We start from the raw sequence: 27,008 nt of genomic DNA, 5'->3' as shown, positions 1-27,008 counted from the left end.
CTTGGGAGGTTGCAAAATCTGTGGACTCTGTTAAGAAGAGGTATATACGAAACTACAGGTTAGGCAATTATAACAAGCTTTGGGGTGAGCTTGCAGCCATTCCATGGCAAAACATATTGCAGGGGAAAGATGTTAGCAGTGCATGGGATAAAATCAGCAGGTATCTGAGGAAAGCAATATCAGATTGCGTCCCCATGGTCAGGAAGACAAACAAGGTAGGCATCAGATGGATGAGTAGTCATGCTTGATCTGCAAAAAAGAAAATGTTATGGAGAATGTACAAGGAGAAAGGCGATCAGTACACCCATGAGCAGTACAAGGCTCAAGCTAGGAAGGTTACCAGCATAGTAAGAAAAGCTAAATCAGATTATGAGAAGACCTTAGTCAATGAGATCAATGGTAATCCCAAAGAGTTCTTCTGCTATGTGGCAAGTAAAAGGAAGAATGACTTCGGAAGGATAACTTTAGTGGGTGCAGATGGTATTGAGGTGACAAATTCAGATGTAATAGTCGAGTTACTGAGTGATCACTTTTCAAAAGTCTATCATTCAAGTGACGATATCTCTGTACCTGTAGCAATAACTAATGTGAGAACTGAAGTTAAGAAATCAGAGGTATTTAATATATTGCAAAATTTAAATGCAAACACTGCTGTAGGTTTAGATGGAATATCAGCTCGGGTGTTGCGTGAATGTGCAAAGAAATTGTCAACGCCTCTTACTTGGTTATTTAACTTAAGTTTGAACTCTGGTATGGTCCCTAGGGAGTGGAAGGAAGGCAAAGTAGTTCCTTTGCATAAAGGTGGCTCTAAAACTGCGGTAGTTAATTACAGACCATTCACCATCTCGGGAGTGGTGGTAAAAGTATTGGAAAAGTTGGTTAAAGACAAAATTCAAGAATGGGTGGATCAGGATATGATACTCTATAGAGGTCAACATGGTTTTGTTAAAGGTAGATCCTGCCTTAGCAATCTATTTACTTTTTATAATAGAATGACATCTGAGTTGGACAAAGGAAATGGCTACACAGTGGTACTTCTGGATATTGCTAAGGCTTTACAGGATACCCCATGGAACACTGTTACACAAATTGGAGCAGATGGGAATGAATATAAACTGATGATATGGATAGGAGAATGGCTCAGGGAGAGATACCAGAAAGTGGTGTATGGAAAAGAAGAGTCCAGGATGAGGCAGGTGACCAGTGGTGTGCCTCAGGGCTCTGTGCTTGGGCCATTGTTGTTTAATTTGTACATAAATGATATAGGAAATGGCTTGAGGGGAGATATTCAGTTGTTTGCTGATGATGCAAAGTTGAGTAGCGCAATAAAAAATCAAGCTGATGTTGCAAGTTTGCAGGATGATTTATATAAGCTGGCAAAATGGGCAAAGGGTAATGGATGTCAGTTCAATGTAGAAAAGTGTAAGGTTATGCATTTTGGGATTAAAAGATTACCGGCTGTGTACTACATTGATGGAACGGTACTCCAAGAGTTGATGAGGCTAGAGATTTAGGGGTGTTGGTGGATAGGGAGATGAAGTTCAGGGGACACATTGCCAAGGCGTCCAAGATTACACATAGGATTACATGGTTATTGAGGAACATAAAGAGGTTATAATTCCCCCTTTATAAAGCGTTGATACCTCCACATTTAGATTACTGTGCTCAGGTCTGGTCGCCTGGATTCCTTGGAGATGAGGAGGTTGTGGAGAGGGTTCAGAGGAGAGTGACTAAGTTGGTGAGTGATGTAAAAAAATGCTCCTTACATTGATAGATTGAGAGCTTATGGATTGAAGAGGTTAATTGATAGGCAGAAAAGAGGGGATATGATAGAGACATTTAAATTACTAAAAGGTTTTGATTGATGCAGGGGAAATTTTTCAGCTGTGTGCTAGCGATGGAAGAACAAGAGGTCATCCCTGGAAATTAAAGAAAAGTGTGGTTAACAAGGGTGTGAGAACGAGGTTTTTCACCTGGAGGGTGGTGAATGAGTGGAATTCATTGCCAGACTCAGTTGCGAGTTATTCATCTGTAAATGAATTCAAGAATATGACAGATATTGTTTTGCTAGTTTGTGTCTCCTGCGATGAGTCTACTTACTCCATGGAGATACCTGTAATAATAATAATTTGAATGAGAGTGGCAGCATGAAATTGAGTAGATTCATTGTTGAGAGAAAAAAAAATTCAGGCAGTAAGATGAGAATTATGAAAATGAGAATTATTTCCAATTAAAGATAGAATATAAAATAGGATTAACTGAGAACAGAAGTCCTGGGTGGTCTTCTTTCAGCAGCTTGCATTTTCTAATATCATTTTGGACAGAAGAGATCCATATATGGTAATTTTTCGAGATAATGTAAAGCCATTTGACAAATTACTGTTGAAACTGAGAGCTAGTGAGAGAGAGATGGATTAATGATTTGAGCGCTTGGATATTGGGATATCCAAGAGTATATGATAGCTTAGATATAAGAATAAGAACTAAGAGAAGCCAGTGAGGCAAGTATGATGGAATGACTCAAAATAGGATAGTGATAAGTACTGTACCACAGAGTTCAGTGCTGGCACTTGTTTTCTGAACCAATCAATGATACAATTTTACTAAGATGAAAAGCCAAACGGCTATTTTGATACAATGATACAATTCTTTGCAGATGAGAAATTGAAGCCAATGCTATAGGAGCTCTGGTAGGACATTGCTACAAGGAGTGAATAAGCTGGAATCAGGATTTCATTTCACTGTTGCCAAGTCAAGTGCCTTGGCAACAGTGAAATGAAAGTGCCCAAGTCAGATGATATGGTGGAACTTTTTTTCAGAAGGCTGAGACAGAAAAGAATTACGATTGTGGATAGGAGCTCTAGTTCAAGAAACATGCTACAAAAGTTGTGAACATAGGTGATAGTCCACTGTAATAAGGCACTAATCAACCACATTTAAATTTCTGTACACAGATTTGGTCATCTACATCAGTGCTTCCCAAACTTCTAGATGCCAGGGCTCCCCTTTGGAAAAATTAAAATATTTCACGGACCCCCTCGAAAAAAAATCGTAATAGAGAGATATATTATTATAATATTTATTGTATTTATATTCAATACAAAACATACACAGCGAATATTGGAAAAATCAAATGCAAATATTACATTTTTAGCATCTTACATACACATTTGACATGGCACATTATCTCATATTTTTATATAGATATATTGTTATTGTACATTTGCATTGAAATTATAATTAAAAACATAAAAGAAGTTTAATAACAATTTAATGTGATGGATATGTTTCAATACTGCTACACAAAAAGTCAATATCAGGTGAAATATTTGAAACTGCAATTCTTAGATTTCTGCTTTGAAATGAAACTTATATGAATAAGCATATATTTACTAAATTCATTAAGTGCCGAAATACGCAGGAAGCAAAATTTGTGAACCTGCACCAATGTGTGATTTTTTATTTCATTAAAATATTAAAAAATAACAAAAAATAAATAAATAAAAATTAAATACATTTCTTTTAAGATTAAAAAATCTACTTAGTCTTAAAACATTTTGAATTTGTTTTCATTATTTCACGCCCCCGCCCCCTCAACAAAACCTACAGCCCCCAAGGGAGGTCGCAGCCCACAGTTTGGGAAGCACTGATTTACATGACCATTTGCAAGCTTAGCGAGATGTGGCATTAGAATAGATGTTGGGAAAATATTACATAGGGTAATAGGTGATATGAAAATAAGGAGTCATGTGGAAACTATATATAAGGCTTATAAAGGCTGAAAAGTATGTGTATATATATATATATATATATATATATATATATATATGCAAATTCGCCAACAGTGAATGTGTCCAGGCAGTTATATGAACGGAATCGCAGTCCGAAGAGCATTCTGAAGCCTTTTGACTCCGTTAAGGCCTGGGAAAATATTAAAAGTAAATAAACAATGACATTTCGGTATTCCAAAATTCAGGGGATAGTTATCTTACATCTGCTGCACTTCCCCCGCCCCTTTCCCCCAAGTCCTGTTGAAAATTATGCATTAAAGAATGAGCTCCCGGAGATTGCTTTAAATTTCATAGTTATTTCACAGTTTAAAAAAAAGAAAAAAAAACGTAAAAACGAAGTTTGCTTTCTGTAAACACGATATCAGGCATAAGTAGTTTTTATCCTAAGTTGAATTATATTTATACTACTTTAATGTTTAGAACATCTCTACCAAATACTAAGGAGAGTAAAAAATTAAATTTACCTTTTCACAAATCCCCTTGACTGTATCATCAGCGTCACGAACTTCTTTACTAATTCCTCCGAGCATCGTTAATATTACAGTATATAACGGTAGTACAAAAAATGAAATCAATTAGAAATTAGGTGAGAAACTTGTAGACTATTAGTCATAAGACAAGTGACGTGCGTCTTCCAACAACGAGCACACGTGATTGTTTAGGATTAGTTTATCAGTTTGTATGGCCTCATAATATTGGAAGACAGTGCAGAATAACTCTCTTCATACTGACGTTGAATATTGTAAATAAAAATATTTTTCCATTATGGCTCAACATCACGCATATTATTTGTTTTATTATAGAGTATATTATATAAATAGAGGCAAATCGGCCAAGAGAGTACTTACAATTTGAAAAAAAAAGTACTGTTAGTGGCAGTAGATAGATGGCGTTGTGCGGAGGATATACGTTTCCTCGATGAGTCTTAGGACTCTTTGGAGATTCAATAATAATAATAATAATAATAATAATAATAATAATCAGCTAACCCTTTTTATTCCCATATATACAGGGAGTAAGCGAGGCCATTTTTAGCCTTATCTAACTTTTTGGAGACTGAGTGGGCATTTCAATCTCAACTGATACCCAATCAGAGATAGCTGGCCCAAGGCTATCACTAATTAAGCGGCACGCAGTGAAGAGAGACGGCTCTACAGGTGAAATAATGTGGGTTCTACGGTCGATTTTCTTGAGTTTACGGAACGAAAACCCTAGTTTCAGGGAGAAAAAACCCGCTTGCCCGTGCCAGAGATCGACTAACTCGGGAACCGGTCGAAAAAAGGCTTAGAAAATTTTCCTCTAGTCGCCGACTAGACTCGAAAGTCTTCCTTCGCGCGGCCAAGCGCCGTGGTGTGCAAACGCGACATCCACTGAGCTACACAGGCTAATAATAATAATCCCATCCGACTGTGAACCACAGTGGCCTGTGCCAGCAACGTCACTAGATCACGCAAAAAGAGCGTCGCAAAAAGAGCGTTCAATTTTAGTCACTGACTAGAGGAACTTTTACTAAGTCTTTTCTCAATCGGTTTCCGAGTTAGTCGATCTCTGAAGAGGGCAAGCGGATTTTTTCTCCTGAAAACTCGGAATTTTCGTCCCGTAAACTCAAGAAAATTGACCGTAGAATCAACACTATTTCAGACATTAAAAATATTGTGTTATGGTTAGGGACCCACTCGTGATCAATTTTCAAACTCAAGAATATTGACCATAGAATCTACACTATTTCAGACATTAAAAATATTGTGTTATGGTTAGGGACCACAAGACGGTCCCTAACCATAATACATGTTAAGCCTTCTCTTCACTGTGGCTGCTTAAATTAGTGACAGCCTTCAGCCAGCTATGTCTGATTAGCTACCAGTGGAGATTGAACTGTCCACTCAGTCTCCAAAAGTTAGATGGGCTAAAACAGCCTCGCCTACTACCTGTACGGGAATAACAGGTGTTAACTGATTTTTTTTTATAATAATAATAATAATCTAGCTTTTTCGGAGATGGGGGAGGGGAGGAAATCGTTTTCACAATTGGTCAATCAGAGATATCTAGTCCAAGACCATGAATGATTTTTAAAGGCACCCAAGGAAGCGAATAATATTTATTGTATATTTAAATATATATGAATGGAGTTGATCGCAGCAGTAATATTTAGGGATGAAAAAGTCATAGTTTGAAAATAATTGGTGATATTGGATTGATTTTTAGTAGCTTATTGTTTTTTTATGAGGTGTTTGATTGTTTATTTCTTAGAATTCCTTGTATAGTTATTAAGAAAAAGAAGAAAAAACACCCTATTACTTGTATTATATGTGTTGTTCGTTATGGCACTCATGTAAAGTAGAACAATGGTCAGCCAATTCAAAATGCGAGATTTTGTTCACAGGAGTATGTGATGTTTCTTTGTGAAGGGTGAAAGATTTGTAAGAAGAGAGAGCGAGACCGATGAGCACGTGTGTAGGAAGTGTTTTGAAAGCGAGCAAGCTAGAGTAGCAAGCTGAATAACAAAGGATGAAAAAATGAAAATGTCTGGGAGGTTGTTGAGAGTAAAGTGGTGGAAGCGAGTGACGTTGAATCCGATATGAGTGATAACACCAAAGAACCAGTGAAATATAAGGAGAATAGCGACATTTTAATGAAAAAGATAGCGCACTTACATGGAATCCTTCAGGACAACATATGAGAAAAATACCTGGCAAGTATGACAGAAAAGCAAAAAAAGAGAAAGATGTGAAGGGAAAAAAAGGAGGTATAAGAGAATTTTATGAAAACCCAATACCATCACGGATGCTTGAGGAGAGTATGATGAAATCGTGTTTCCTTGAAGTTTTAAAAAATTAAGGATGTTATTGAAACTTTTATGATGCAGAGAGGGAAAGTGAAAGTGATGATTATTTTAGCAGGCAACAAGTATAGTATGCAAGAAAATATGAGAGTTTGCTGGCACAAGGAAATAATAGTGAAAGACTAAATAATGCAGGTCAACTGTCATGATATAATAGAGACGACTTGAGAAGATGTGTGAAAATGAATGAAAGGATTTATACATGGCTGATGATTTGCATTTGAATGGATTTGAATTATCTTGTATTGTTCAGGGAAGTTTGAAAGTAATGAGTTGGGGAAAGCAGCATTTTTAGGGAACTGTAGTGGCATGTACTTCTGTGTTTGTGTGCAGGCATTCTTGAGGCAAGTGAATGGGAAAATGATCAAATGATCCTATTGTGCCTCAAGTTCTGAAAATGAGTGGAATAGTTAACAGAAGGTGTGAGAGAAGTTGTGGGCCAAATCAATCCCCCAATCCCCCTTAATTTTTAAGGGAAGTTTCTTCATGTCTTAGAGACATTAACCAACTCCTCATCTCAGAACCTGGAGACACACACACACACACACACACACACACACACACACACACACACACACACACACACACACACACACACAGAGAGAGAGAGAGAGAGAGAGAGATGGCCCTACGTGGGCCCTGGCCTTCTTCAGAAACTTCTGCCAGCCTTCCTTATTTAATGGCAAACTCCTCCAATTTTTGACTCCTAAAACTTAATATCTTGCATCACTCCATCTTCCCATCTTAATTTAGGTCTTTTTTCTTCTTTTCGTTTTTCTTTTTCCCTCTGGCTTAGCAATAAACATCTTAACTATTCTATTATTATCTATGCATATAATGTGTCCAGCCCAACATAATCTATTTATTTTTATGCACTTAATGATGTCTGGCTCATTAAATAATCTGTATACTTCATGATTATATCTTTTCCTCGACACACCGTTCTATTACCACTCCAAAAATATATACGAGGACTCTTCTTTCAAACAGACCTAGCAATCTTTCATTTGCTATTGATAATACCCAGTTTTCAGAGGCATAGGTTAACATTGGTCTTACACGTGCTTTGTACATCATTATCTCTGTTTTTCTTGAGATCAGATGTGACTTAGGTGTTTCTTAAGTCCACAAAAACATCTATTTGTAGAAAGAACACGTCTCTGAATCTCAGTACTAATATCATTTTTACAATTAACTTCTGATCGCAAGTATATAAAACTATGTACAATTTCAAATTTATAGGAACCAATTTTGATTTCAGAAGGCTTATTATCACAAATCTTTCTAGTTACTGGCATATACTTTGTTTTTTCTTGGTTAATCTGCAAATTCATCTCCTTTGCTGCCTTTTCTAAACTGAGATGACAGTTTCTTCCATTGCTTTTCTTGTCTTTCCTATAATATCTATATCGTCTGCATATGCCATCATTTGTACTGATTTATACAGTAGGCTGTAGTTCTCCTTGTATTAATGCCAACATCTCTGAAAACCTCTTGAAGTGCTATGTTAAACAGTAAGCAAGCTAAGCCATCTCCTTGTCGAACATCTTTTTTATATATATTGGATCAGACAACATGTTCTGAATTTTGATCTGACAATGAGTATTTCTCATTGTAGCTTTAACTAAAGCAATACGTTTACGTGGGATCTGTAGTTCCTCTATTGCAATAAATAAGTTAGCTAGTTCTATGCTATCACATGCAGTTCTAAAATCTATGAAAAGGTGGTGTGTTTCAATTCCAAATTCATTACATTTTTCAAGTATTGGTGTATGTGAAAAATCTGATCATTTGTGGATCTTCCTTCACGGAATCCACACTGATAATCGCCAATAACATTCTCTACATAGGGACAAAGTCTCTTAAATAGAATATTGGAAAAAAATGTATAAGTTGACTTAATTTCGAGTTTAGTCACTGACTAAACTCGAAATTAAGTCTTCTTTTATGCGGTTAAGCGCCGTATGGTGCAAACGCCACATCCACTGAGCGACAAAGGCCACATAAAATTATTCTTTATGTAAATGTGAAATAAATAATTTAGTGTTTAATATATTACTTTAGATTATGTTTTTACTAATTAATTTAAATTGGAAAGGTTCCTCAAATTAGTACTGGTTTTGCTTTTTTTTCAATTGTTTTATCCATAATAATAATAATAATACTCAAAAGAAAATCAGCTAACGCCTTTTTCCCCTTATGGCGAGACCGTTCTAGCCATATCTAACTTTTGGAGACTGAGTGGGCAGTTCAATCTCTACTGGTAGCGAATCAGAGATAGCTGGCCCAAGACTAATTAATCGGTGCACAGCGAAGAAGGCTGCTAGCAAGTGCCGCCATCCCGTGGTCCCTAACCCTAACACAGTATTTTTAATGTCTGAAAATAGTGTGGGTTGGACGGCGATTTTCTTGAGTTTACGGGACGTAAAACCCGAGTTTCTGGGAGAAAAAACCTAGCTCATGCCAGAGATGGACTAAGTCAGGAACCGGTCGAGAAAACGCTTAGAAAATGTTCCTCTGGTCGGCGGCTAGCGAACATTTTGTCGCGCGGTCAAGTGCGACAAAGTACAAATGCTACTTCTATCGAGCTACACAGGGTCTTAATAATAATATTTTTTTAATATTAGCATTTTATTTATCATCTTCTTTACATATATTTACATATTACTTATATATATTTTTTACGGTTGAATTTGATACAAATTTTTCCGTTTTTTGTATTCTAAAACGCGTTAATAATAGTTACTATGGATGGTAAATTTATAGTTTGCAATTGGATAAGGTTACATTTTTTAACAGCATTTATAGTATAACAGTAAGTCATATATATTTAAAATTTTTGCTTTTTAATGTTTTTAACTACTGTAACTAGAGCACCTTCAATGTAATAAATAATTCTTTTTCCCCCCTTTCTGTTAATCTCAGTTGAGATGTAATCTCTCAGCTTGCATCCTCGAAGCTTTTTAATGAGCTTATCTGAGGATGATACCGGTTAGATATATGTATTTTTTTCATCTTTTTTATTGATTTGATTGCTGTGTTGGAAGTAGGCTGATGTTTGGAAATAATAATAATAATAATAATTTTTTTTTCTCTTTCAATATAATAATTTTTATTGATTGCTAAAATATTTATACATACAATAAGCATCTTGAGTGACATATCAACTTATAATTTTACAGAGTTCAGAAGAAAGTGCTGCAGTTTCTACATTGGATTTCAATTAAAATTTTTAATAATACTTTTTTTGCCTTTATATTATGTATTTACGACACATGTTCTTCTAATATTAACAATGAAGATTATACAGAATTTTTTGTATAATTTTTTATTTTATTTTTATTTTTATTTTTTTAAGTTTGAGAAAGAGTGATTCTACATAAAAATTTCTGTATTTGCTTATAAGGATTATTTGTAGATGAGTGAGACGAGTTAATCCCACCTACTTCGAAGCTTGGGTTGGCTTTTATGAAGAGAGTGCGATTAGCCTTCACTATTTGTGTTGTTGCTACTGTTTATGTATGGGATTTAGGCATTGGATGCTAGTGATTTGTGATGTGTATATTAGTGTTAATGGTTTCTTAACTTTGTTGGTATATTTTACAGAGTTCGTTTTTTAATGTTCTGTAGTTATCTACGTGTTTTAACTTTCTTGGCAGGTTGTTGAGTTGCGTGGGTATTGATGTTATCTCACAAAAGAACCGTATGAGCTGTTGAAGGGTGTGGGGATGTAGAGAGTCGTTGTAGGTCGTGTTATACGATATGTGTCTCTGTTATTTCGATAGGTGATGTTAAAGTAATTCCTTGTTAATGTCATGTAGTGTTTCAGGTTTTTAATGCTCAGAATTCTGTGTGTCGCCATGTTCTTGTCGGATATTGGTTTTTGCGTGTGAAGTGTCCAGATCACTGTTGACACGATTTTCCTGTGTAGTGTTTCTAATTTTGTTAGGTGGCTGTTTGGTGTATTTACATAAACTGTTATTCCGTATCTGAGTAGGGATTCGCAGATACCGTGATATAGGAGTTTTTTTTGTGTTGGATGGAATAATGTCTTTAACTTGGAAGAGTTTTGCTGCGATGATCCGGAGTTTGGTGTTTAGGTATTCTATATGTTTTGTCCATTTAAGGTGGCAATCTATATATGGAGACCGAGGTATTTTGGGTGTGTTACAGGTTTGATTTCGGAACATTGGCAGGTATTTTTGTTGTTATTGCAGCGGTATGTGTGACAATGTATCGATAGTGATGCGGGGCGTATGATTCTTGGGTTGTGTATTATTTGTGTTGATTAGAATTGCGTTTTGGAGGAATTATGTTGTGATTTCGTTTAGGTCTTGTTGTGCTTTGCAGAGAGCCGTGTTAATGTCTGTGGGGATTGCTAGTAGTGCAGTGTCATCTGCATATTGAAATATTTGACTCCTTATGGATATGTTATGAACATCGTAAATGTATATGTTGAATAGAGTGGGTGATAATATGGCACCTTGAGGTACACCGTGTTTTACTTGGATACTCCGACTGTGACATGTACCTATTTTTGTTACTTCTGTTCTGTTTGAGAGGTAGTTCTTGAACCATGTATGCAGTGTTCCTCTTATACCTATTGAGTATAGTTTGGTGAGTAGTATGTCATGTTCAATTGTGTCAAATGCTTTGGTTAGGTCTCCAGCAGTATAAGGACGGCGTACTTGTTTTTGTCGAGAGCTTTGTTTATCGTGTCGGCGATGTCTTCTAATAAAGAAATGGTGCTTTTTGTTTTCTGAAAGCCGTATTGGTTTTGTGAGATGATGTTGTACTTCTGTAAATAGTTCTGTAGTCTGGTGTGTGTTATTTTTTCTAGAATTTTTGAGATGACTGGTAGTGTAGCTATTGGTCTGTAGCTCTGAGTATCGTTTCTTTTGCCGTGTTTGTATATTGGCGTAAGTACTGCAGTTTTTAGTTGTTGTGGAATAATGCCTGTGTCGAATATTATGTTCACGAGCGAGTTTCAAAAATATTGGATTTATTTGTTCAAAGTGTGTTATAAGGTCTGTGTGTCTTATTTTGTCTATTCCTGGAGTGGTCTTTGGTTTTAGTTGTAGGATTGCTTCTTTCAGTTCCTGTTTTGTTATGGGTGGAAAATACATCGTTTGTTGTTGACTTTGTGTCGGTAGTTTTTTGTTGATCGTTGGTAGTTTGTCTTTTTTGAGTTGTGTGATGTTGTTTGTGAAAGCATAGTTGAATGAGTCTGCTAGTTCCTCTTGGTTTGTGTCCTGATAAGCTATTTACAATAAAATCTTGTGCTGAGGTTTTCTTTTTTCGGGTTACTAATTCGTTGAGTGTAGCCATGTGATGAAGGTGGTAACAGAGGAGATGAGAGAAGATGCGCCTTGGACAAAGTTGTATGCAGATGACATCTTGCAGTGTGCAGATTTAAGAGAAGGTGGGAACTAAACTGGAAAGATGGAGAAAAGTACTGGAAGAGAGAGGTATGAGACTGAGCAGAAGTAAGACAGAGTATATGTGTTGCACAGTGGGCGGCGGACAGGAGACAGATCTGGAGCTGGAAGAAAATGTCATCAGGAAGGTGAAAGACTTTAGATACTTAGGTTCAACAGTGGAAGAAGATGGAGGAGCTGAGAAGGAAGTGGGATACAAGCAGGTTGGAGGAACTGGAGGGAGATGACTGGAGTGTTATGCAATAAGAGGGTGCCGATCAATCTGAAAGGCAAAATCTATAGGACAGTAGTGAGGCTAGCTATGACATATGCTATAGAAACTGTGGCCCGGAGGAAAAATAACATCAGCAGGATGGAAGTAGCAGAGATGAGAATGCTTAGGTGGATGTGCGGTATGACCAGAAAGGATCGTCTGAGAAATGACTATGTCAGGGGAACAGTGAAAGTTACGAACTTAGGAGCAAAAATACAGGAGGCAAGGTTGAGATGGTTTGGTCATGTGATGAGGAGGGAGGACGAATATGTGGGAAGAAGGGTCATGCGGATGGATGTGCAAGGAAGGCAGAAGCGTGGGCGGCCAAAGAAGAGATGGAAGGAGCTGGTAGAAGATGACTTGAGGATGAAGAACTTGGATGTGGTGACAGCCCAAGACAAGAAGATGTGGAGGAGACTCATTATAAACAGTGATCCCACTTAAGTGGGAGAAGCTGCAGAAGAAGAAGAAGTGTTTCTTGCGTTTCTATCGCTACCGTTAATTTCATCTTTATTTCTCACACGGTTCCTAACATTTTTTCAGAGGTCTCGTTATTGAACTGTATGTAATGCTATTACTCCTCGAATTTTTTGTTAATTTGTTCCATATGTGCATTGAATAAGTCTTTCACCATGAGTTTAAATGAATCAAAGTTATCTGTAATTTTAAGATCCGGAAGCGGCTTACCTTAATATACGTCGTTACTTTTCTTTGGTGTCTGGTCTTTGTTCTTCGTTTTCTCACGGCACTGTTTACATCGCCATTCGGTCCGTTTCACTGCTCCTTTTGCTTTCCACGTGCTTTCTGAGATCCCTGAACAGTGGAAGTTGTTTTTTTTTGTTACATCCGGAACAATGCGGCCTGTCCCCTTCATCGCTTAATGGCTTATTGCATTTGTTACAGCTCATTTTGCTTGAACTTCGCTGTCTCGGTGACCTTTAGCCTTTCTTCCTGTTAGCGACTGCAGTGCGACTTTTAAAATGGCGACGTCTTTTGTTCTTCGTTGGCTGGTAACTGCAGTACATTCTATGAACTTCCAACACTGAACAGACAACAGTCCATGGATAAATGACGACATACTAAATAGTATTAATGTAAAAGAAAATCTATGAAAAAACTCAAAAATTCACCCAGTAACACACATTTACAAACCTTATACAAAAAAAAAAATAAATAAATAAATAAAATAAAACAAACTGACAACAAAAATTCATAGGGCGAAAAGACACTACTATTTCCAATAATTCATGGAATATAACGACAACATGAAGCAAACATGGGCTATACTCAGAATTAGTAACTCGAAAAAAAAAAACTTCAGCACAAAATTTTATTGCAAAAAGCTTCGGTCGGGACACAAACCAAGAGGAACTAGCAAACTCATTCAACTATGCCTTCACAAACAATATCACACAACTTAAAAAAAGCAAACTACCAACGATCAACAAAAAACTACCGACACAAAGTCAACAACAAACGATGTATTTTCCAACCGTAACGAAACACGAACTGAAAGAAGCACTCCTACAACTAAAACGAAAGGCCACTCCAGGAATAGACAAAATAAGACTCACAGACCTTACTCACTTTGAACAAATAAATCCAATACTTTTATTTAAATTAAGGGGATATTAAATCCCTTCTTCTGGTTCCCATCTGCCATACGGCCGCGGGAGGGTAGCTATATGCTACCATTCTAGGGAGAGATGATTATGAACAAGGTGGTTTCCCGTTGCCTTCCTTGCCGTAAGTATTTATGACTGTAACCTGTGTGTTCACGGGGCCGGTTTGCCTGCTTGCGGGATGAAAAACCCCAGATAAACTGGCGGAAAAAACCCTGCTGCCCACGCCCAAGACCGGCTAACTTGGCTATGGCTGAGGAAGATCCTTAAGCTCCTCACGTCGTGGACGGGAATCGAACCTAGGACACTCCTTCCCCAGGCATATGGTTGCGAAGCGCAAAGCCACTAGGCTAACCGCGCGGACTATTAAATCCCACATTGTTTTAAAACCGAATAAGAAACTCAAAGATTGGAATCAGAGAGTTTCATGCCGAATATAGTATAATAAACTATAAAAATATCGGCGATTACTAGCGTGAGCTAATGCAAGTAGTCCTAGTACGTAGTACAAACTCGGGCAACTCGCAGCAAAGGTGGTCAAGTTCTAGATCGCTATTCTAGCTTTGGTCTAGCTACTCACTGATGAAGCCTCAATAAAGGCTGAAACCGGTGTAGGTAGTGACCTCCCACCATAATGTAATAACAGCATATATTTCCTAGGAAATGTGTTTTTACATTATGGATAATACCAAGAATAGCGATCAGAACTTTACCACCTTTGCTGCGAGGTGCCCGAGTTTGTACTACGTACTAGAAACTATAAAAGTATCGCCGATTATTAGCGTGAGCTAGTAATCGCCGATACTTTTATAGTTTATTATACTATATTCGGCATGAAACTCTCTGATTCCAATCTTTGAGTTTCTTATTCGGTTTTAAAACAATGTGGGATTTAATATCCCCTTAATTTAAATAATGTTTATATCGCCAAAATGAAGCCTATTGGCTCTTTATATTTAAGTAAATCCAATACTTTTGAGACTCGTGAACATAATATTCAACACAGGTGTTATTCCGCAACAACTAAAATCTGCAATAATTACGCCAATATACAAACACTGTAAAAAAAAAAAAAAAAAAAAAAAAAACGATACTCAGAACTACAGACCAATAGCTACCCTACCAGTTATCTCAAAAATTCTAGAAAAAATAACACACACCCGACTACAGAAGTACAACATCATCTCACAAAACCAATACGACTTTCAGAAAACAAAAAGCACCATCACTTTATTAGAAGACATCGCCGACACAATAAACAAAGCTCTCGACAAAAACAAGTACGCTGTCTTTATACTGCTTGATTTAACCGAAGCATTTGATACACTTGAACATAACATACTACTCACCAAACTATACTCAATAGGTACAAGAGAAACACTGCATACATGATTCTGGAACTACCTCTCAATCAGAACACAAGTAGTAAAAATAGGTATTGTCACAGATGGGGTATACAAATAAAACACGGTGTTCTTCAAGGTGCCATATTATCATCCACTCTATTCAACATATACATTAACGATGTTCATAACATGGCCATAAGAAGTCAAATATTTCAGTACACAGAAGACACCGTACTACTAGCAATCCATACAGACATCCACATGGCTCTCTACAAAGCACAACGAGAACTAAATGAAATCACAACATACTTCTACCAAAAAGCAATTCTAATCAACGGCACCAAAACACAGATGTTGATAATACACAACCCAAGAATCATGCGCCCCGAACTACTATCGATACACTGTCACACATACCATTGCATTAACAATAAAAATACCTGCCAATGTCCCGAAATCAAACATGTAATACATTCAAAATACCTTGGTCTCTATATAGATTGCCACCTTAAATGGACAAAACATATAGAATACCTCAATACCAAACTCCGGATCATCGCAGCAAAACTCTTCCAAGTAAAAGACATTATTCCATCCAACATAAAAAAAACTCCTATATCACGGTATCTGCGAATCCCTACTCAGATACGGAATAACAGTCTATGCAAACACATCAAACAGCCACCTAACAAAATTAGAAACATTACACAGGAAAATTGAGTCAACAGTGATTTGGACACCTCACACGCAAGAACCAATATCTGACGAGCACATGGCGACACACAGAATTCTGAGCATTAAAAACCTGAAACACTACATGACATTAACAAAGAATTACTTCAACATCACCTATCGAAATAACAGAGACACATATCGTATAACACGACCTACAACAACTCTCTATATTCCTACACCCTTCAATAACTCATACGGTTCTTTTGTGAGATCATATCAGATACCCATGCAACTCAATAACCTACCAAGAAACTTAAAACACATAGATAACTACAGAACATTAAAAAACGAACTCTGGAAAATATACCAACAAAGTTAATATACCTTTAACACTAATATACACATCACAAATCACCAGCATCCAGTGCCAACATCCCATGCATAAACAGTAACAACAACATAAATAGTGAAGGCTAAATCCCACTTCGTTGACAAAAGCTAACCTAAGCTTCGAAGTAGGTGGGATTAACTCGTCTCACTCATCTACACGTAATCCTTATAATCAAAGAATGCAGATTATGTAACAAAACAGCCAGTAAAGTATATAACAATAAAGAAGATACTCAAGATACTGATTATTATGTGATAATATCATGAATTTAATATTACTATGTAACATGAAAAAATAATGAAATAAATTATTCTTATTATTAAAATTATGTTAATAATGAGTTTACATTGTATGTTTGTGAGAATTAGGAAATATAATATTTTAATTGCATATGTGTAAATACTGTTGTATAATCACACTTTCTCAAACTTTGAAAAAAAAAAGTAAACTACAACATGTAATATTATATAACTTGTGTAACTCTGAACTATATAATGGTAAATTATTACTGTGATTGTTATTTTAAAAAATAGCAAAAAAAAAACTATGTTATGATCGTTATTATTAAAATCTCATTAAATGTAGCACTTAGTGCTGAACCTTGTAAAATAATATACTGAATGTTACTCAAAATGGTCATTGTATATATGTAAATATTTGAGAGATCAATAAAAAAAATATTATTATTAAATTGAGTATTGTAATACAGCACTGTACAGTGAATTGTATGTACATTCGTGCCAATCCATATATAAAAATGATGGATAAACATTTAACTAGTTTAAAAAATGTATATTTATATTTATAAAAATTTAAGTACTCTGCATTTTGTACTGAATCTTTGTACTGTACAAAAATATAAAATTACTATTGAAAAAAATTATTATATGTAATGCATATGTAATGTAGATATACATGGACATATACAGCATGTGCTTGTATGCAATATATATATTATTATTATTATGATAACGGCGTCTCCATGGAGTCAAAAGACTCATCGCGGGAGACCCCACATTGACACACTAACCATTATTTACACAATACCTATGATACTTCTCCTTAAATTCATTAACAGACGAGGCATTCACAACCACCTCTGGCCACGCATTCCAATCCTTCATAACCCTCGAAGTAAAAAATCTAGTCCTAACACCATTGTTAACCACACTCTTGCATAATCTCCAGGGATGGCCCCTCGTTCTCTCCCTTCTTGCACTGGTCTTAAAAATGTCATCAGCATCAATCCTGTAAAATCCCTTTAATAATTTATATGCTTCTATCATATCTCCTCTCCTACGTCTATCAGCTAGTTTTTGGAGCCCACAGATCTTCAATCTATCCTCGAAGGGAACATTCCCAAAGACCTGCAACAATCTTTGTAACTCGCCTCTGCATCCTCTCCGCCATTTCTTCATCACCAAGAAATCCAATTGACCAGATCTGTGCACAATAGTCCAAATGCGGTCTTATTGTCTTATAAAGTGGAATAATAACTTCCTTATCCCTGTTTGTTAGTGTGTTCTTCAACAACCATGTAATTTGATGTGATGTTTTGGCAATCTTTGCAATATGCCCTTTAAACTTCTCTGTTCACAATAACTCCCAAGTCCCTTGCCTCGTCAACTTCTTGCAGTTCATTTCCGTTAATATAATAAACAGCATGTGATCTCATCCTCCCGAAGTGCATCAGCTTAAACTTAGCCACATTAAACTGACAGCCATTTACCTTAGTCCATACCGTCAGCCTATTTAAGTCATTCTGCAAAATATTTACATCATCTGAATTGACTATCGCTCTTCCTAATTTTGCATCATCAGCAAACAAGTGGGTATTTCCTTTCAAAGTATTCCCAATATCATTGATGTAGAAATTAAACAATAGAGGACCAAGCACTGAGCCTCGAGGTACACCACTAGTCACTTGACTTCTCCTGGACTCAGCTCCTCCTTAAACCACTCTTTGGTATCTGTCCACTGGCAATCCTCTAATCCAAATCACCAGTTTCAGATCCATACCCATTTGCTCTAATTTATGCAACAAAGTTCCGTGTGGAATCTTGTTAAATGCCTTTGCAAAGTCCAGCAATATCACTGAGTAAGGCTTTCCTTTATCCAACTCTGCTGTTACTTTATTATAGAAAGTAAGCAAGTTACTGAGGCAAGAACTACCTTTCACAAAATCATGTTGTCTCTTATAAAGTATCATATTGCTGTCCACCCAATCCTGAATTCTAATTTTTACCAATTTCTCTAAAACCTTAAACACCACTCCAGATATATTGATTGGTCTATAATTTGCAACCTCAGTCTTGGAGCCTCCCTTGTGCAGTGGAATTATTTCCCTCTCTTTCCACTCTATTGGTACTTTACCAGAACTGAGAATTAAATTAAACAACCTAGTTAGAGGAGGTGCTAATTCTCTTGCACATTCTCGTAACACATGGGCCGATATGCCATCTAACCCAATGGTAGTGTTAGCATTAAGGTTCTGTAATATATTATGCACCTCTATTTCGTCTATCTCTAGACTCTCATCAGTCAATGACACATTTGACACTGCACATCACAACCAAGATGGTGCACTTTTGCAAAATGATCACTAAGCAACTCAACTATTTGATTTGCTTCTGTAATTTCTGTACATCAACACTTCTTAAAGTAATCTTTCCATGGTTATTCTTCCTTTTACTTGCCACATAGCGAAAGAACTCCTTAGGGTTTCTTTCGGATTCATCTGCTAGCTTTCTCTCATAATTAGCTTTGGCTTTCCTTACCATACAGGTTACTCTCTTTGCCTGTACCTTGTACTACTCATGGGAACGCTCATCACCTTTTTCTTTATACTTCCTCCACAACCTTTTCTTTATCTGCAACTCCTGCTTAATAATATTATTCATCCCTCTTACTCCTACTTGATTTCTCCTTCTGACTCTGGGAATACAGTCTGATACAGCTTTCTTTAAATACTCCTTGACAATCTCCCACGCACCATCAACATCTTTCCACTTCAAATTCTCATGCCATAGCACTGCTGAAAGCTGACTTCTCCGCTTGTCATAATCACCAGCCTTGTAATTCCACATATACCCCTTCTAACAGAATATTCAGCACACCTTACAATTTCCAAGGTCAAGATCACATGATCGCTCCCCAAATGGAGACAGTGTAATTAAATTATTTATAGATATGTTATCCGATGTTATGACCAGATCTAACACTCTAGAATCTCTTGTCCCTTCCATTACATGCTGTTTGAGGAAGTTCTCTCTTAACAACTCTATAAACTCCATTTCCTTTGTTCCTTGAAACCATTCCTATTCCCAATCTATGTCCCCATAGTTAAAATCTCCCATAATTACTCGACCTTCACTCATCTTGCTAATTTGTCAATACATACTATCTACATTCTACCTTATACCCCTTGGATTATAACAACAACCGATTACATATTTCGCCTTGCTAATCTCTACCTCACACCAAGCCGCCTCGAATGAACTGCCCTATACATACCTTTCACCTCGAGGCACTTCTACCTTTTTTTCGCTTTAACGCTTCGCCTATCATTAGTAAAACCTCCCCCATTCTGTCATCTCTGTCCTGCCTGAAAATACTGTACCCCTTACCTTTAATCCCTATAACTATATCATTCTTAGTTAACCAAGTCTCACTAATTCCTATAATTTTTTGTCAAGTTGTACTAAGTAATGACAAAAATCCTTCGCACTTATTCAGAATATATATATATATATATATATATATATATATATATATATATATAAAGCAGCTAATGCCTTTTTATTTCCGTATAGGGAGTAGGTGAGGCAGTTTAATCCTGTCTAACTTTTGAAGACTGAGTGGGCAGTTCAATCTCCACTGGCAGTCACTCAGAGATAGCTGGTCCAAGGTTATCACTAATTAAACGGCACGCAGTGAAGAGAGATGGCTCAACAAGTGTCGCCATCTCGTGGTCCCTAACCCTAACACAATATATTTAATGTGTGAAATAATATGGGTTCTACGGTCGATTTTCTTGAGTTTACGGGACGAAAACCCGAGTTTCCGGGAGAAAAAACCAGCTTGCCCGTGCCAGAGATCGACTAACTCGGGAACCGGTCGAAAAAAGGCTTAGAAAAATTTCCTCGAGTCGACGACTAGATTTGAAACCAAGTCTTTCTTCGTGCGGTCAAGCGCCGTGGTGTGGAAACGCCACATCCACTGAGCTACACAGTCTCATTTTCCGAATATATATGTTACTTTTTTTTTAATTATGTTAGCAGTACGTTTAAATACCTGCAAGTATATATTGTAATAGTGTGCAAGTACTGTATATGTTAATATCATGTGTGAATAATAAAGTTTGATTGATTGAAAAGTATTTTTATTATTATTATTATCATTAAAGTTCAGAAATCAAACCAGTAACACATGTAAAATACCTTGGCGTTTACATAGATTGCCACCTTAAATGGACAAAACATATAGATTACCTACATACTAAACTCTGCATCATCGCAACAAAACTCTTCCAAGTAAAAGTCATGATTCCATCTAACATTAAAAAAAAAAAACTCCTGTATCACGGTGTCTGTGAGTCTCTACTCAGGTACAGTATAAAGGTCTACTCAAACACATCAAACAGTTACTTAAAAAAAATTAGAAATGTCACATAGGAAAACAGTGTCAACGGTGATTTGTAGACCTTATACACAACAGCCAATATCCGAACCGCTTATGGCAACACATAAAATCCTGAACAGTAAAAATCTGAAACACTATAAACTGTTACTAAGAAATTACTTCAACATCACCTATCGAAACAACAGAGACACATATCGCATAACACGACCCACAACAACTCTTTGCGTCCCTAGACCCTTCGACAACTCATACGGTTCTTTTGTGAGATCACATCTGATACCCCCGTTTACTCAACAACCTACCAAGAAATTTAAAACCCATAGACAACTACAGAAACTTAAAACACGAACACTGGAAACTATACCAACAGTTAGTATAGCATTTAAATACACATGCCAAATCACAAGCATCGAACGCATACATTCCATCCATAAACAGTACCAAACAAAATAAATAGTGAAGGCTAATCCTACTCTCTTCATAAAAGCTAACCCTAGCTTCGAAGTAGGGGGATTAGACCGCCACATTCAACTAATCCTCATCATCATAGACTGTAAATTATTGTAATGTACAGGGTGTTCGGGATAAATTTGACAGTTTCGTAAGGAAAAAGAAAATCTTCTTTGTATCTATTAAATTTAATGAATTGACAAAAAAACATTACAGGCAGAGTTAATTACAATACTATCAACAAGATTTACTCAAAATAACCACCATTAGCATCGATCACAGCTTCAATTCTGCTTCGGAACCTCGAACAAGCTGATGCTACAGTCTCCCTGGGAAGGGCCGCAAAAACTGTTTTAATTTTATCCATTAACTGGGCTTTTGTATTACTGGAAGTGCGATTGGTGTCTTTTTCAACTGCGCCCCATACAAAATAATCCATGGGGTTAAGGTATGGGGAGTTTGGAGGCCAAACATTTGGACTGGTGAAGTCGTAGAAATTTTCAGACAACCATTTTTGACTTTTCCCAGAGGTGTGGCAAGGGGCCGAATCCTGCTGCCATACATACGGCCTACCATTGCCTACCCTTGTTATCCAGGGCTTGACTACAGTTAGCAACTCCACGAACAAAGCCCGAATTCCAATGCCAGGGTTCTTCAACACCTGTTCCTGCAGATTTGCGAGGAATTCTGCTGTACGAACGCAATCAGATCGTCTGCTAGGGATCTTTCTTCTTGCTACATCCTCGTAGTCACCATTGCAAGTCTCTAGTTCATGCCTGATTGTTTTTACTGTATTCAGGGAGCATTGGGCAGCAGTCGTAATATCCTTATTTTGATGGCGGGCACGAATCATCATGATACAAGTTATTCTCTTCCATGATTCAGGTGGGTTCCAGCTATCCATCCTTTCTGACATCTTGTATATGAATGAAGAAGGGTCCAAACTTTTAAATGAAGAGAAGTGTGTTAATACATGTAACTTACGGAAAAATATAATTAATTATAAATATGTCAAATTTATCCCGAACACCCTGTATATGTTCAATACCGTGTATAACAATAAATGATGATACTGATATAAAAAAAATTGTGTATTTATATTTAAAGAAAAAATATTAAAAAAAATAAGGTGCTTACTTAAACTGCGTACAGATTTTTGTATAGAACAGAAAATGTAATATGTCTTAAATGTACATATGTAAATACTTTGTGTGATGATAATGGAAAAAAATGTTATTAAGAAAAATTATTATATAGAGAATTAATATCTGATGTTATTGTATAAATAGAGTGTAAAAATGCAAAATAAAACCTGTAATAATCATCATTGTTAATATAATAATAATATACGTTGTTAACAATTACTATTATTATTTAAAAAATCATTATATACGTGCAAGTTTCTGTTATGCACAATTGTATTCAGGTAATGTATTATAAATATTATAAATATAAAAAAAATTATTGTATGTATGTAATTTAACTGAGAAATAATAAAATGTTTAAAAAAAATGGAAATGGTTATGTTCACAGGCATTTTAAAGTAGCCTGTTTGTCATCCCAGCTGCCTTTTCGTACGCTGTGTGTATTATGTCTGCGGATGTGTGTGTTTATTTACGATGTCGGTTTGTCTCCACGATGAAAGAAAAACAGAACTATATGGAGGATAAATCCTCTGTCACCTCCATATGAAACAGGCTAACTCACCTTCAACTGAAAAGTCCTTATAAGGATTCCACACTTTTTTAAAACGAGATATAATCCTAGCTTTCCAACAGGATAAACGTTGAGAAATCCTCTCAACCGAGCGACAGAGGCACTTAATTGGATTTAGTGCTTTAATTTGGCAGGCTGTGTCCTGTAAAATGTCAAAAAAAAAAAATTAGCTAACGCCTTTGTACAGGGAGTTTTAGCCCTGTCTAACTTTTGGAGACTGAGGAGGCACTTCATACTCCTCAGGTAGTCAATTAGAGATAGCTTTCAATATCACTTATGAAACATAGCATCCGATGAATAGAGGTGACTGACAAGTGCCGCCATCTCATGGTCTCTAATCCTAACATGTTTACTGTGTGAAAACAGTGTTGGTTCTACGGTCGATTTTCTTCAGTTTATGAGACAAAAACTCAGAGTTTCGGTGGAAAAAAAAAAAACTCTTGGCTGTACCATAAAATTCCTGTAGTCTTCGACTAGAATTGAACTTACGATGCTATTTCTTCGCGTGATCTAGTGATGTAGATATCAGGCCCCTTCTACTGAGCTATACATGCTACCTGAGGTATGTTTATATCGACAAAAAAAAACAAAACAAAAAAAACGTACTCCTGAGTTCATCAGGACCAAATTCCAACTGGAGTAGGTTGGAATTTTCGTCTTAATGATTCTTGTAACAAGAGAGTTGTCAATAACTCGCTATAGTATTAATATTAACATGACTGTTAATATTAAATTGCATGGTGTGTGTGTGTGTGTGTGTGTGTGTGTGTGTGTGTGTGTGTGTGTTGGGGTCTATATTACGTAACAGAAGCGTCACTTTCCTCTTGTTATGTGCGCATAGCAACAGAGAACTTATGAAACTTATGGTGAAAACGTTTCCAGCATCTGTCGCGACCAGTGGCGGCCGGTGAAAATTTTAAGTGGGGGTGCTGCATATACAAAAAAAAAAAAACCACTTTTTTCCCTAATCAGTAACGAATTTATTAATAAATAAATTTACATATTAAAATTGCTTTATTAAAAATATTTCATCCTCACCACGAACAAACACCAATAATAAAAGTTTCGTATCAATAGCAATGACAAGTGCAAACGAATATTGGTGTTAGATCGCAGTGCATTTGTTTCGTGTAACGATAATTGAAAAAATATAATTCTTTTCATATTTTCAACAGTGATACTCGTCATAATTCGGCCTTGTATCTATAATAAATAAATAATTATATGTTATTTTAACAAAATAAAATAAGATTTACAAAGAAATAGTTCACCATGAACACTGTTTCATATCTCTCAGAAATAACGAGAGCAGGCATAAGATACACTGCCCAAGCGGCAGTGTGTCTAATGACGTAACGTGCAACGACAGCAAACGAATATCGGAGTGGAATAGATCGCAGTGCATTTGTTTCGTGTAACGATAATTGAAAAAATATTATTCTTTTCATATTTTCAACAGTGACACTCGTCATAATTCAGCCTTGTATCTATAATAAATAAATAATTACATGTTATTTTAACCAAATAAAATAATTTATTTAAGTTAAGGGATATTACACCCCATATTGTTTCATAGCCGAATATAGTAAATATATAATGTTCAGCGAGTCCAAGCGTAAGCAAATACCTGGATAGTGTTACAACTGACCCTTTAGGGAGTGCAACACTGAGGCAACTCATGGTAAGGGTGGAGCAAGCTCCGATCACTATTCTTGATATTTCCCCATAATGTGGAACCCAGCTCCTAGGAGCTGTATTACTGTTCTACATTATGAGTGAGAGAAGGTTTCAACCTTATGTATAGGTGAAGCGGGCTCTAAAAATAATACGATCCCGAAAGATCGCCCAACTCAGCGTTGTTCCACTCGATGACAGGCTCACCCCGTCACCGAGAAGAACTTCTCAGCGGTGGCCCCCACTCAGAGACAGGCAAAAACCTACCTCCAAGTGGAGCCTCTCAAAGCTAGATCCGCCCTGCACCGGTTTCCACCCTCATTGGGGTCTCGTCAGTGAGTAGGTAGACCTAGAAAAACCAAGTTTGTAGCAACAGAACTTGCATATACCCTACTATGAGAATTGCCAAGAAGGTGTCCTAATAAATTATTAAATATATGAAGAGCCAAAGGCTTCAATTCGGCGACATATAAACTTATTTAAGTTAAGGGATATTATATCCCATATTGTTTCATAGCCGAATAAGAAACTCAAAGAGTTTCATGCCGAATATAGTAAATATATAAAGTTCGACGAGTCCAAGCGTAAGCAACCTGGATAGTGTTACAACTGACCCTTTAGGGAGTGCAACACTGAGGCAACTCATGGTAAGGGTGGAGCAAGCTCCGATCACTATTCTTGATATTTCCCCATAATGTGAAACCCAGCTCCTAGGAGCTGTATTACTGTTCTACATTATGAGTGAGAGAAGGTCACTACCCAGACCGGTTTCAACCTTTATTAAGGTCTCATCAGTGAGTAGGTAGACCTAGAAATACCAAGTTTGTAGCAAACAGAACTTACATATACCCTACTATGAGAATTGCCAAGAAGGTGTCCTAATAAATTATTAAATATATGAAGAGCCAAAGGCTTCAATTCGGCGACATATAAACTTATTTAAATTAAGGGTATATGTAATAGGTATATGTATATGCTATATATATAGGGTATATCTTTGTAAATCTTACAAATCTTAAAAATTATAAATCTTACAAATTTTTTTGTAAATCTTATTTTATTTTATTAAATATATTTAATAAAATAAAATAAGATTTACAAAAAATAGTTCATCAGGCACAGCACCAATAATAAACGTTTCATACACGCAATTTACAGACAAAAAATACTAGGTGTGGTGGTGGTGGAGGTGGGCGGTAGATGGCGTTGATGGATATAATTCGTAGTAGAGGTTTGGTGTAGTGGTTGAGACAGTTGTAGGTGTCCTCCCGCGATGAGTCTTCGGACTCCTTGGAGGTATCAGGAATAATAATAATAATATATCTCACAGAACACACGCAATTTACAGACAAAAAATACTAGTTGTGGTGGAGGTGGGCGGTAGATGGAGATGATTCGTAGTAGAGGTTCGGTGTAGTGGTTGTGACAGTTGTAGGTGTCCTCCCGCGATGAGTCTTCGGACTCCTTGGAGGTATCAGTAATAATAATAATATCTCACAGAAATAAGGCGCGTAAGCATACTAAAAATACACTGCATTTGTTCCGTAATCTAAAGCGTTAATCGAACAATTCCAATTATTAACTATTCAATCAATGTCAAAACACAAGCTGTAACTTTTAACATGTTATACTGCATTTATATAATGTTGTAAGCATTGTTATTATTTATAAACACAAACAAAATTTAATTTTTTCATTTTTTCCTTGGGGTTGCTGCAGTGTCGCAGTGCTTATGTAAGGGCCGCCCCTGGTCGCGACACAAATATCAACCACGTAAAGTTCTAAATATAATGTATTGCAGAACAAATTACGTGCCTAGTACAGATATATTTTTTCTTTTCTCCTAGTGATGTCGCTGAGCTTTGTTCTCTAATCAAATAAACATTTTTGGTTAATTATTTTTATTTTATTTATTCGTGTGTGTGCGTAGAGCTTCTGTAGCTCAGTTAGTATAAGCGAAACTCTTTGGTCGGAAAGACCTGGGTTCGATTTCCCTCAGTGATGTGAGGAACCTTTATCTTGTCTCTTTCAACTAAAGGTGAATTAACCGGACTCATACGGAGGTGGAGTTTTCCCCAGTAACTCGAGTTTTTCATCCCTCAAAACAGGGAAACGGTCCAGTGAACAAAGACGGCTACAGTCATAAAATATAACCACCTTGCTCATAAT

At 36.5% G+C, this 27,008-nt stretch overlaps 1 protein-coding gene across 2 annotated transcripts in view; it reads right to left on the bottom strand.

Annotated features, from left to right (window-relative positions):
• Positions 1-4,635, bottom strand: part of LOC150096154 (cystatin-B-like) — a 35,639-nt gene extending 31,004 nt beyond the window's left edge. The window contains exon 1 of one of the 2 annotated variants that reach the window (XM_090409666.1): positions 4,256-4,635. In XM_090409666.1, the coding sequence (XP_090265792.1) occupies positions 4,256-4,321 (66 nt within the window). In that variant the 5' untranslated portion in view covers positions 4,322-4,635. The remainder of the gene's footprint in view (positions 1-4,255) is intronic. The other variant, XM_090409665.1, reaches the window with a different exon arrangement.
• Positions 4,636-27,008: the final 22,373 nt, after the last annotated feature.

The sequence above is a fragment of the Typopeltis vanoorti genome, chromosome 19 (assembly GCF_054136105.1).
Source record: "Typopeltis vanoorti isolate ZY-2024b chromosome 19, IOZ_Tvanoo_1.0, whole genome shotgun sequence".
NCBI classification, from domain to species: Eukaryota; Metazoa; Arthropoda; class Arachnida; order Uropygi; family Thelyphonidae; genus Typopeltis; species Typopeltis vanoorti.
Note: the sequence above shows the minus strand (reverse complement) of the source record. Positions and strands in the feature narration are given on the sequence as shown.